The 14,402-nt window shown below is 33.5% G+C and overlaps 1 protein-coding gene across 1 annotated transcript in view; it reads left to right on the forward strand.

Annotated features, from left to right (window-relative positions):
* Positions 1-14,402, forward strand: part of LOC126968192 (synapsin) — a 154,057-nt gene that overhangs the window by 129,626 nt on the left and 10,029 nt on the right. Inside the window, exons 10-12 of the mRNA XM_050813051.1 lie at positions 3,019-3,111; positions 9,114-9,226; positions 10,974-11,070. Coding sequence (XP_050669008.1) covers positions 3,019-3,111; positions 9,114-9,226; positions 10,974-11,070 — 303 coding nt within the window. The remainder of the gene's footprint in view (positions 1-3,018; positions 3,112-9,113; positions 9,227-10,973; positions 11,071-14,402) is intronic.

Raw genomic sequence — 14,402 nt, forward strand, 5'->3', positions numbered from 1 at the left:
AAAATAAGTTTTAAAAATAAATTGAAATTAATAATTTAATTGTATTTCAAACATGACGAAATTTCAAATTTTAATACTAAAAGTTGTTAGTTCTCACTTCTATCGGCAGACTCTACAACTGCCATTTTTTTTTATTCAAATCATCAACATTGACATGAAATGTTCTTCAAAATTATATTAAGTACGGAAGTATCAATCACAGATGTAAACAACATTATAAGCTGTAACTTGTTTAAAACAACTGTGCTTTGCTTTAAAATAACTGCGACTATTGACTAAAAGGGTTCGATAAAACAGCTACAATTATTCTTCTGAAAACTATTGGAAAATATAACTAAATTATCTATTTTTCTTTTCACACCATTGCAGATGGAAAGGTTTAAACTTATTAAATATTCTATAACCATAAATGATATACAAAGATTAGCATACGGATTAACTTAAAAGTAAAAAATAAAAACGTAAGTACTAATATTTAACGGATTCCGTTCAGTTTGAAATTAAAAAAGCTAATTCAGTCATAGGCACCCATGGAAATACAAATGAAACTGGTTCAGTTATCTGCGACCGTGCGACGCCCACACACAGATTACTGTTAAATCAAAAAATTAAATCTTATTGTATGTTTCTTCGGTTGTGAAATTAAATAATAATCGTTATTAGATGCGGCTGTTTCTTCCTTATTTAAATAAGGCATTCAAAAGCGCGCACTGTTGATGTAGTATTGAAAAAACGAAAATAAAGTGCAAACGTCATCAAATTCTCTATTGTGTTAACTACTTACATTTTAATTATTTTTGATTTAAGTGATTCCAAAACAATAGGCCAAACAGCCTGCTTGTAACATTGTTTACATACATTTAGCCATATTTTACTAAATACGTGGTGTTTTATGGAAAATAAAGAAATTATATCTTTAGGTGACTTTTGGGTGCTCTACGATGATACCTGCGGCAATAAAGTCGTTTTTCCATAGAAGAAAGAAAGTTCCTCACGTATTTTCTTTAAATGACGATTTCTATCAGCGGACTCCTACCTTGCGGTAGTGCCGGGATAGATCCACATTTGAATTGAATTATTTTGACTAAAAATAGACTTTTAATAAAAATCACTTACATGAGACGAACGTGCGCAAGAAACTCAGCGGGCTTTATTTTAAAATTATTAATATAGGATGGAATTAATATCGGCTGTACTGCCCCCTAACAATATACCATAGGACATAATGCTATGACAATAACTAAAGTAAACTAGTCGGGCCGTATCTGTCAGTTAACTGTCTAATTTTTTTAACTGCATATGCTGCAGAACTAAGCCTATTCGCCAATCCTTCAATATAGGGGCCCATTGCAATTTGGAATCAAAAGTAATGCCAATAAATAAAGCAGATTCCACTGGTTTAACCATCTTTCCGTAAAGTAAAATATTTGCATCCACATTTTTGACATTTGGTGCAGTAAATTTAATATATTTAGTTTTATGACTATTTAACAATAAGTTATTGCGCTAAACCAGTATATGATGTCAGTTGTTTACTTCGTCATATAAAACTTGGCTTCATTTCACTTTGAATATGAGTGAAGTGTCATCCGTAAAAAGTACCACCTTGTGTTTATTTTCTACAAGGTTAGGTAGATCGTTTATATAAATTAGGAAGAGGAACGATCCAAGAGTAGACCCTTGTGGTATCCCCATACCGAGAGGAGTTCCAAGAGATCTCCTGGCATTCACATCGACTCTATGAATTCTTATATTTAAATATGAGATCAGACGATCAGAAGAAGCTAGAGACCTTTCTTCTAAAAAGCAAACAAGTGCGCTTCTGACGAATTATAAATGATATCAAAACTAGATTCCATCAAGCCTTCACTATCTGTCCATTGTAAGACCAACTAGGCTACACACTTACTACCACTTTCGTTGAAATATTTTAACTTCAAGTATGACCGCCACATAAGATAATGTAATAACAATGTCGGTCTCCGGATGTAACCGAAAATCTCGATTGGATAGCATAACGCTTTTTCCTTATGTGACAATTTCTGTCGGAAATCTCCTACCGTAATGATTTTCTTTTTAAGCAGGGGAATGAAGTCTGGCTTCCGCACTGAGCGTTCAGTAAATTTTAATTTATTTATTTAATGGATCACCAACATAAGAAATAGTAGTTACAGTTTTAATAATTACATTGCATTAAATTATAAAATTTAACTTTTCCTACAGTTAAAGTTAAAATTAATACAATTAACATTAAATTTTAATAATACGATTTCCGGATTTTTCACTTTACTTTTGCTATGGACCCCCGCTGCTCGCCATCTTTCATGATTCTAGGTTAATGGGAAGTACTCTATAGGTTTTTATTTACATTATAAGCGTTAAAAAATTATGGCTGGATGAATATTTAGAGGGGTGCGATTTTAACAAAGTGATATCATTTCAATATCTAAAAGCATATTTAGAAGTAGGCTTCTTAAAGGGGACAGAAGTAAATACGAGAAGCACACTACCTGATAATCAATTTTATCTACTTATTCAGTTAAATGGAGAGCTGGTTTTTTCCTTCGGTTTTACTCCAAAAACTATTGAACTGATCAGAATAATACTTAGTCCATAAGAAACAGCGTGTTTCGAAGAAGGTTATGTGATATGATGTTATGATATTATGTTGGTGATTTTTTTTCCTGGCCGTACTATTATAGCGACACGGAACAACTAAACTATAGAACTATTAACAACCAAAGTAAAAATGTAACAATGAACACTTAAAAAAATAAAGCAGTGATATGAGGGAAAGGTGAACGGGAGGGGAGGGGGTTCACATTCCAGCAGGGTCCAGATATAGTGTGGCCGTGAAATATATATATTTAAAATATAAAATAATTCACTCAATGATATTTCAGTACGTAATAATATGACAATTCATACAAAGAGGTATTTAATTTATATGGCGTGTGCCAGGTAGCAACTTGTAGATTGTGTAAGGGCCATATCACTAACGTTTTGTATTTGTTACAGGTTACGGCTTCCAAGTTCCCAGTCGTTATCAAGATGGGACATGCTCACAGCGGCGTCGCTAAGGTGAAAGTGGACTCTGCAACCGACTTCCAGGTAAACACATACAAAGACACATTTATGGTGCACGATACTAACAAAATATGTACAATTTGAACTATCAGCTACTACGTCTACTTGTCCTTCGCGTTGGCTTTCTCTCTCACTTACACGATGAAATCGTCGTGCCACAGTCATCACGGACAGGAAGCACTTAGGTCAATGATAGAGAAATTGTAGGCTCCTTGACCGGTGCACTTACTTAATATATAATTTTATATTTATACAGTCATCAGGGTGACATAGGCTTTATTTTATTTTCAAAAAAATAGGGATCCTTACTAAAACATCGCGTGTGTTGCGAAAACTGTTGATGAGAGAGTAAAATAATGTATTACGACTCTGCAGAACACATTATTATCAACAAAAAGTGTCGCAACAGCATAATAATTCAGAGTGTTTTTTGTTACATGATCTATTTTAAAGATTTAAGTGAAATATCGCTTCTACGTACTCGGTCCTCCATTGTGTACGCTGACGAAGTCGCGGGGTATCGGCTAGTATTGTATGTTACAGCCATTGTCAAATACTCTATTTGTTTGAAAAGAGAGGCCGTTGAGTTTCTTGTATGTTCATCTCACGAGCTCAACTTTTTACGTAAATATTATGGTAAATTCAGTAATTTAAAAGAAGTTTTTGTAAGTCTGTCATCTGAGTCGCGCATTTGATCTTGTTAATTAGAATATATTATGGGTGAAAAATGCGTGACTCAAACGTCCATAGCGGTATTGTCGAGCTGATGAGATATTGGTACGAGAATCAAACGAACATTGTGCGTTGGGGCGACACAGCCTCTAGTGAGTTTAGATTAGAGTGCTCACCTCTCCGTAACCTGTTCAATCTTTACGTTAATGATTGTGTGAGTTTGTTTTAACAATTTAAGTTACGTTCATGACATAGTGCTTCCTAGGCCCTCAATAAATGGTCTCCGTAAGGATGTTAAAGTTACGTTGTTTAAAGCATACTGTATGAGTTTTTATACTTCACTATTATGGTTAAACTACACCAAAATACTCTTTTACATCCTCTGGGTACAATATAATGATTCCTTTCGAATTTTATCAAAAATGCCGAGGTATTGTAGCGCGTCGGGCATTTTCGCCGAGGCTGGTTTCCCAGACTACTACGCCGTTATATGGAATAGAATAGCGGATTTCTGGGAACCCAGTCCGTAATTCTAATAATGAGATTATTAAAGTCATCGGGTACACCAGATCCCTAACGTAAAACGACGATTCATTTTTTTAATAATCTTAATTTTATATTAATTATTGTTAGACATATTTTAATTTTTTTATAATTTTAAAATATTCTGACTACTAATATGTAAACATGTTTCATATGGGTCCCTGACCTGCAATTAAATGATTTTATTTTGTTATTATTTTTTTTACTAGTGGCCCCGGTATCACTATAATATACTAGCTGACCCGACAGACGTTGTTCTGTCAATAAACAGTTCGAGAGATATGGTAAATGCGTGGGTGAGTGCGTGGGTGGGATCGTAACACGATAAACTATATATGTAACCTTCCTTGACCTTCAATGAATCTATTACAAAAGATTTCATTGAGATCGGTCGAATAGTTTAGGAGTTATTAGGGAACATATAAATATTCATTTTCTTTTATATATTATATATAAAGATTTTTATCATCACAAACATGTTAAAGAACCGGAGCAATAAATTAGTTGCACCCAATGACGTTATATATGTATATATATCTGTGTAGGTATATACAACGTGAAAGTAAATGGGTATAGGATGCTTTGAACCAGACATTCCTTAGGTCATCTGTAATGACTATGTGAAGTCAGAAATGTAGTAGCATTATATTTTAATACAATATTTAACGTTCTAATTTTTCGCAAAAACTATGATTCCCTCAACCCTAATCAGCTGTTTTTTTGAACTCTCTTTGACCTAAAACAGATGAAAAACGTAGATGTGACATAATATCAGATAATAGTAAAATGCCTACTATTTATTGCAGCTGTGAAGCAATTTGTGTTCTCATTTTGCCATGAAGACAAATGTTATTTTGTATTTGCATTTGCTTTAGCTGACATTGAAAATACTTCTAAATTTGTAATTATAGATTATGGGTACCACAACGGCACCTTTTTCTGCCGTGAAGCAAAAATGTGTAAGCATTATTATGGTTTGGTCTGAATGGCACTGTAGCTGTTGTTATTACTGGGCAAATGAGACTTGACATTTTAATTCAAAAATGTTTTATCCAATAAAGATAATTCTAATAGACTCCTACTAAGAAATTGTTCTTCACGGATTTTTTTGTCAAATATGGATATCTTTGACCATCCTCGTATTAATAATAGGTACTCCATTCCCGGACCGGGTTTTCTACCCGGCCTGGGCAGTTATTGAGTTTTTCGTAGGAAATTTCTCACTTGCAGCCCATAGTTCAGATATGTAGATGCTCGCCCCCTATTACGTGGGAATTAAACATAGTGAAACGTGGATGGAAAAAATACACCTCTAACCCTTCAGGAATACAGATGTGAAACTGTGTAATGTTATGTAATTTCTTATATTGTTTATTTGTTTCGCAATAACAGGAAGAATAAAATGAATGAATAAATACATAGACCCCAAGCCACATTTCATGTAATGTGCATACTCCTTAATCATAGATCATTGTTTATGTTTAACTCCATAGGTAGGTGACCTCATTCTGTTTATAAACAAAGTAAGAGTTGTCTAAGAAAATAAATTGAAAAATAATATTTTAATTTCATAGGGAAGCTTTTTTCTTTTTTTTAATTATTTGTTAAAACTTAAACATCACCATACTATTGCATATGACCCAACTAACGTACCATTGAAGGGATGTTATACCCTTTCTGGTTCACGTTGTATAGAACGTCATTGGTTGCACCATTTGGCAAGTTTTACATCACGTTTTAACTTTAACTGTTAACAGTAACCGTCCAATCTTCGCCGGTTAAAGCTATTGTTAATGTTAAATAGCTAAATAGCGCCATGTCAAAAGTTTCAAATAAATATTCGATATTGACTTGATATTTCTCTCTTTAACTTTAACTATGCGATGGAATACGATGGTGTAACACATTACGCAGTCAATGTTAAAGTCAGCGTTACTGTTAACATTACTGTTAACGTTAAATTTGACTTAAATCTTATTGTTATAAAGTCACAAGTTTAAAATAATTTTACTCACGACATTCAACGAGTAGTCTACTCATAGTAATCCATAACCTAATCAGATTCAGTTACCACCAAATACAAGTAAAGGGTTTAAGGACTTATCTGGCCGCACGTGGTCTCTCTGACTCTCCTGGGTCCATTCGCTTTCACTCCCCCTACTTTTTTTTCATCGCAACAAAGAGTGTGGGAATAAATTTCGATTACGTAGCAAATCAATAATCTTACACAGTACAATATAAATTTCATTATTCACTTAGCTGTTAGAGATTCTGTTCAGTTCAGGGTACCGTCATCAGGAACGTACTCCGTACTTTCCTGATGACGTGGTCGTTTGCGTCTCCACTCTTCAATAAGGTCGCAAAAACAATAAGTATATGTTGCTGGAACAGATAATAAAAGCAGCTTTTTACGTGAGATTATTAAATCATGGCCGAATAACTTCGTCTATTATTGCAAAATGTAAAGGGACTGGTCATCTTTAAAAATATATAAAGAAAGAGCTACTCGCGATTTTAATGAAGCCTTTTTATTTAAATAGATAATTAAAAACACTGGAGTACGTTATCATTTTGCAGTGAGATTTGACGTTTAACGTTGTACATCATTAATTAAGCTCTTATAATAAATGATACAAAGATAATATTTATTAAAATTTTTAACAAGTTTTCTTTAAACAGAAATATAAACATTTATAGTACTTCAATAGTTATTTATGCAACTGTTGTGTATAAGGGGTATTAAAACACGAATGTGGATTTGTGATAATAGTATCACATGAGTGTTTTAATACCTAATTATCAACAGTTGCAAACAAGACTTTATCTACACCCAGAATATGAATCCTTTAAAAGATTCTGGCTTTACTTACTGCTAACAATAAAACACCCGTCCTAGTAGTAACCTAATATCATTTATTACTGATTATATACAAATAAAGTAAGTATTAATGAAACAATTATTTATTTTAGTAGTAATTTACATTTTGTATAGTGCAATAATTAAAATTCACTCGAATATAATGTTCTTTTGCAGCGTTTAAAATGAATCGCTCATTTTTTGTAAACAAAACAATAAAAATATCGAAGAAAAATGGCGGGGATTCGAATAACCTACTGTTTTTTACGGCGCGCGACGTTCTGGTAGTGTGCAACGCGCGTTAACGAAAATGTTCTTTTTTTGAAATTCATACAGATACCACGCATCGAGCAATAAGAATGTTGCTGTCTGTTGAAACTCTTTGCGTATGAAGGGATAAAAAAAAACATAGGAGTGTTGTTATGAAATTCAGTACAACATTACAACACTCTTTTGGATGATGTAATGGTTATTAGAACATTGGGTGTTTTAATGTTGGCAATAAGCTAACTGTTTCAGAAACTTTAATAGAGGATTTAAAGCATGGGTGTAGATAAAACTATTTACTTAACACTAACTGCAAGAGTCATATCAATAAGAACATAATTTTATAATAATAGTTTAAGTTTGAAAGTAATGAGGTCTGTATGTTATTTTATTATAAATAATTATGATTTTAATAATACGTTAACATCGCTATCATTATTTACTGATCACGACTTACCCATACACTAATTATAACTCTGAGCACGCAAATATTTTGTGTTACGAGTACGTATATATCTAATTATAGATAATTATAGCCTTCTATAGCTACATACATAATATGTATTCTAAACAATGTGTACCGTAAATAAGTAATGATCTTCCAGAGTGGTTTGAAACTGTGTTGTTCCGAAGTGTGTGTGGTGTGCCAGGGGCCAGGTGCCAGGTGCCAGGTGCCAGGTGCCAGGTGCCAGGTGCCAGGCGCCCGCGCCGTCTCAATACATGATAATATGTTAACTTGTGTTTTATCTGTATTAGGTACCTATTGTTATGAAGATAGTGAGAAAACACTCTTAATCACTTTTTCTGATTATGTATTCAGACACTTTCTAGAATACGGACCTAAGATACGTATTGTGCAGTGTTCTTACTGGGTCAATATTTCCACCATTCATTTCTCTGTCGCTGGTCGTCTGGTTTTGAAGGCCAAGTGCTGGTGTAACAACAGTCATAGGACAAGGGTAAATATAAAATGGCATTGTTAAAAAAACAACAGGAAGCTGAAAATTTCAATTATTGTGTATGGAAAGAACTTCCCTTAAATAAATATATTTCATGATTTAACCATAACATTTGCAACTCGTTTCATATTACATTTAAACTGACACATTGACACACACTCATATATTTATACAACACACACACTCACAAATACACTCATAATTTATACAGAGGTTGATACATTTAGAAAAATTTAGATCTGCATTGTAATCGTTATTAGTTTGCCGTCTTTACTATGTACCCCACCTTACGGAGATGGGAATGGCTGAAAACCAGCGCTGCATGAAAATATTATTTCAAGCAGCATAAGCTGAGCCTCCCTTTTGTCTTAATGTATGTTTGTAATAAGCTGATTTTGTGTACTTAAATTAAGTTCAAGGCAATAAATTCTATTATTATTATTATTACATTCCCAAGTAACGCTTAACTTAGCTTTATGTTTGTATGCCCCCGAAGCGTGGACATTGCGAGAGGTTGTAAAGAACAATTTAGATGCTCTGGTCATGTGGTTCTGCTGCTTCCTAACTTCGTTAATCGTGAACTTAATTCCGCAAAAATGTTTCGATACTCCATTAAATATCAATCAGTGTTCATCTGCCACAGTGCAGCATTCTCGCCTTCTTTTCACAAACATAAAATAATTTCAACTAAAAAAACACACGTTACTATAACCCGTAATGTTTTACAGGACATAGCCGGCGTCGTGGCCATGCTGGGGACTTACTGCACTGTGGAGCCCTACATTGACGCCAAATATGACATCCACATACAGAAAATAGGCACCAACTACAAAGCCTTCATGTAAGTATTGCAATTTCATACCATGCTCCCGAGCAAGAGAGAAAGAAGCAAATTTCTCTCAAACTATAGCTACTACATCTCCAGAGTGTCTTACTTTAACAATTAGATAGCGCCGCATTGCACAGTATTGGTGAGATGCGCTCCGTCGCCGCGTCATTTGAGTGAGTTATGATTATGTTTTTTGTTTTCCTAGTACCATATTTCATACTTATCAATTCTACATTTCGTATATAACATAACTATTGACCAATATTTTATTACGTAATTTAATACTTTAAATGTACCTATATGCCTATAATTAACACATCGGGGGCTCGTATGAATGAGTTAATACCTACCCCAGATATGGGAGCTAGTATTAACACGGTAGTTGAATGATTGTAAATGATTGTTTTATACGTATTTTTTATAATTTATGAATAGATCACTTAAATAACTTAACTTATTATTATTATAAATTCAACATATTTTGAGTTTTCGTTTGTTAAGATATTTTGTTATCATCAGTTTATAAGAAAATGTATTCCATGAAAGGCTGTGTCAATTTCGCTGTCATTCATAAATAAAGTCGTACATATTATATTTTATTTTTCTTTATGCCGGTCAGCATTACATATAGTACTAGCTGACCCGACAGACGTTGATCTGTCAATAAACAGTTCGAGAGATATGGTAAATGCGTGGGTGAGTGCGTGGGTGGGATCGTGACATGACAAACTATATATGTAGACCTTCGTTGAGCTTCAATGAATCTATTACAGAAGATTTCATTGAGATCGGTCGAATAGTTTAGGAGTTATTAGGGAACATACAAATATACATTCTATTTTATATGTATAGATGTTTACCTCCTCTGTTCATACGCTCCCCACACCTGTTAATTCCAACCCCAAACGTGAGGTAACAATTAACAACTGCCATTTTTAAGAAAAAGCTTTCTAAAAAAACGATTTCGTCATATCGTTTTTATTATGTTTGTTTTGAGATAATAACTTAAATACCTTAATGATTAAAACATCCTATATCCAAAAAATCTAAATGTTTAATTATGACTAAGCTACAAGGACCACATTAGATCGATATAAAAACTATAATAATTACATTAAACGAGTGGTCCCTAACTCATCCATGGTTTTTTGTAAACAATAATCAATATTAGTAGGCAGGAATATTGATTCTCAGGTCAGGTGTGGTAATGTTAAGCTGCGTTGAAACAAAAATAAAACAGGAATACCAAAAGGGCGGGAAGAGATCGTCCCATGGATACATGCAACGGTCGATAACTGGATGCAATAAAAATGAAGAAAAAATATGAAGGCGTAGTCGTGGGCAAGGGCGAGGAGAGGTCCTCGTACCGAGAAGTAATGGTATGATAACGTGGTCCTGTCGTACTAGGTACAAGAAAGGGGAGGTTTGTAGTCGGTACAATCTTTGACTGACTATCAGACAAAGTCATCTTGCAAATGTTCCTCCTCAGGCCGAAAAAAAGTAGTACTGTATGTGAATTGAAAGGATTTTAGAAAAAGTGTAACAACAAAGTATGCATAATAAAATAAATTGTATTTAATATGCCATTAGCATTCATGAAACATCTTTAAAATTTTTGATAAAATCGGTATTTGCATAAAAAATCAATGTCTAGCTGCAGTGAAAAAAAATAATAATGTATCCATAAATGCAAAGATATGAAGCTATTGTGAATAATTATTAATAGGACTAATGGCTTTGTGTTTTTTTACATTTTTAGGCGCAAATCTATATCTGGCAATTGGAAAACCAACCAGGGCTCGGCAATGCTGGAGGCTATCGGCATGAATGATCGATACAAGATGTGGATTGACGAGGTGAATTAAACTATTTAACCATATTTCTGAAACAGATTGAATATACAGTACTTATATACTTTCTGTATTAATATTTTCATTATATTGTGTTCCTCTCAGGTAGTTATCGAAGGTTTATCAAATTGGAATTTTAAAGTTACGGTTACAACAATGTGTCGTAGTGAAAATGCCTTTTCAATACTGTGACACTTGAAGAATGATCCGCAATTTTTTTTATAAGTCTATTGCATGAATTTTTATATTTTTAATAAAGTTTTTATATTTTATCATCAAACTAGTCCATGCAACTTTCTAAAGGGACAAAAAAAGCAAGTAAACTATAAGTATCACGTTCCTTACATGACTCTCCAAATATAATTGGAATCTCATCCAAGATGAAAGTTGATGGAATTACATTGAAATATGAAAACAAAGCCAATATGACTCAGGGACTTTTGAGAATAGAGCATACTCGTTAAAGGCCGGCAATAATATTAAATTATATTTATATATGACGAGGAAAGAACCTCTGTATTGTTTTTAAAAGGTGTGACTTCATTACTGTTGACATCACAATTGCTATCTTGCTGAAGATCACTCATTGGTTCTTCTAAAGAAAACTACACGAGTAGGTATTTTATTACTTTCGTTTATTCAACGGGCAGCGTTACGACGTGCCAGAGAGGTCCGTCCCGTACGACAGCCCGAACACGACTGACTCAAGTGTCGACCGTGCGGCTGTAGTTATAGGACCTGGCGCACGTGCTACTCCACGTGTTTTGAAATGCGGCCGTAATTATGGGGCTCGGTGTACGTGCACGTGATTTCTATTCATGTTGTTTTTACAATAATTTCACATCACAATGTAATTACAGAATAAATAATGAACTAATTTTAACTAAAATTAGTTAAACTGAATTCTCGTTTTTATAATAGGTGTGTTGTAGTATTTGCGCCGATATATATATTGTTTATATTAAAACTGTAGAGATCGAATTTCTGTACAAAAAAGAATGCTCAAAACCAATGTAAGAAGATAAATAGAACGAGTCCCAATTTTTTTCAAATTTTTTGTTTGTTTCTCTGTCTTTTTGTATGTTTATATGGGCTAATTACTGAAACTATAGGACCAAGTTCCTCTTTCTTCTTTCATAATAATATAATACATATACCTAATGCAGTGGTGGACATATAATTAGAAAAACTTCATATGAATTCTGGAAGTGTAAAATCTACGTGGAATATTCGTGAAAAACATGTAAATCAAATAATAAATAATCATGCAAGGATATAGCCACTCAATAAAAATACTCTTTTAATTTATATGTTACATTTATTTACAAAAAGATTTTAAATTTTTTAACATTTTCCATCCATAGTCATTCGTTATACCATCGAGAATGTCGAGATCATGAGAAATTAAATTGACACATCACTTATAATATCAATTACCGACAGGGTGTAGTAAAACCCTTGGTGTGACGACGAGGAAAAAAAATTACTCGTAGTCACACTGGTGTGACCACGAGTAATTAGTTCATTATCAGGGAAAAAATATGTTAATTGGACGGAACGAGGATGGAAAAAAGTGTTATAGTCAGAGGATACAAAAATATGCATGATATATTCAGACGGAAGGCGCTATGTTAGACGTCTAATAAAAAATACTTTCAATTATTAATACACACGGAGCATAGTTAAGCATGGTGGCTGAAATATCAAAGTATGGGGTTGTTTTGTCGGATGTGGAGTTGCACCTGTTCAAAAGATGGAAGGACATAATTATTCCTGACACACTGACACTGACAAACATTTGTCTGTAACCTGGATCTTTCATGGTAATGACTTATTAGGGAATAGCGTATTTCTGTCATAGACTTGCCTCCAAATAATGTGGGCTTTAACCTTTTTGAAAATCTGTGGTAATTAGTTAAAAATAAATTTTCAAATAAAACCCAATTCCTGTCGAAGCATGGAACTCAATCGCAATCGAAAAATGTGACATTGCTCGAATAAATTGAAAATAAAGGCTGCGCAATTAAATATTAATTATAACATAATTTATTAGCCTTTGAACAGTATTACGTAAACAATATATTTCTGATTATTTATTATTATAATTTTTTTAAGTATTTACTGTATTATTCTGTTGTTTCTAATTAGTTGTCCGTTACTGTTGATACCTTAAAAGACATTTAGTTGTTTGAATGATAAATTATGTTTAAACGGCAGTTGTTAAGTAGTATTTTTGTTGTTTTTCTAATAAATGATAAGTTTAAGATTAATTTAAATTTAAGATTTTATGCAATTTGTTTTTTCATTTTCATTTCCAAATAAATAGTGTTACTGCCAAGTATGTTGTATAATGTTTAAGATAATTATATGTCCACCACTGTATATATGATATCCAAAGGATTCTTAATGTTCATGAGTTTATCTTCAAGTGCCTGTGGAAACTCGGTTCAATTATGCAGGAATGTAGATTATTCAAAGTGAAATGTAGTGTGTTTATTTTTAATGGGTCGTAAGTGCGTCATTTAGGTACAACATACTTATAAATGTTATGGAAAATTTATATATATCCATTTATAACACGTTCTTCAATGTTTCTCCATTCGTTTTATTGTTTGGGTATTGACCGAGTTCTACACTGATTACCTATAACTTACATACAAACTGTAATGTCGGCCTGAATGATATGCATAGAACGTCATTGAGTGACATCATAAATCTTTTCTTGAAACCTCGGTCATACAGACTTCAAATAGCTATCTGTTTCACGATGAATTTGTCAAATTGATACAGCACTTTATTCGCAAAAATATTAATGATCTTCTGGTATACCTAGGACATAGATGGTCGGCGGCTATCGAAAGCAAGGGAGATGGCAATTATCCTGGTTATAGCTAAGGCCTTTGATCGTGTATAGCACAAGGTGCTTCACTCAAAACTTCTATCATTAGAGCTTCCCGAGAGTTTATGCAAGTGGACCACCAGCTTCCTCACTGGGCGCAACATACAGGTCGTTGTCGACGATTATTGCTCGAACCCGAAGCCCGTGAACGCTGGAGATCCCAAGGCTTTTGCTACGACCTACACTGTTTCTCCTGCATAATTTATAAATTAATGATATATTGGACACCTCCAACGTACATTGCTATGCAGACGACAGTACTGGTGATGCCGTATACACTGCCCATGCAGGTGTCTCTCGCTGGAAGAAACTGACAGTGTCCTCATCGTTTTTTTAAAGAATTTACAACCAACCAATGCGTGTAGCGTTTTAATCCTTTAAAAAGTTATTTATTTAAATATATAAAACTCGCTAAATGAAACGTTAATCAAGAAAATTG

Source organism: Leptidea sinapis, chromosome 15 (assembly GCF_905404315.1).
Source record: "Leptidea sinapis chromosome 15, ilLepSina1.1, whole genome shotgun sequence".
Taxonomy (NCBI): Eukaryota; Metazoa; Arthropoda; class Insecta; order Lepidoptera; family Pieridae; genus Leptidea; species Leptidea sinapis.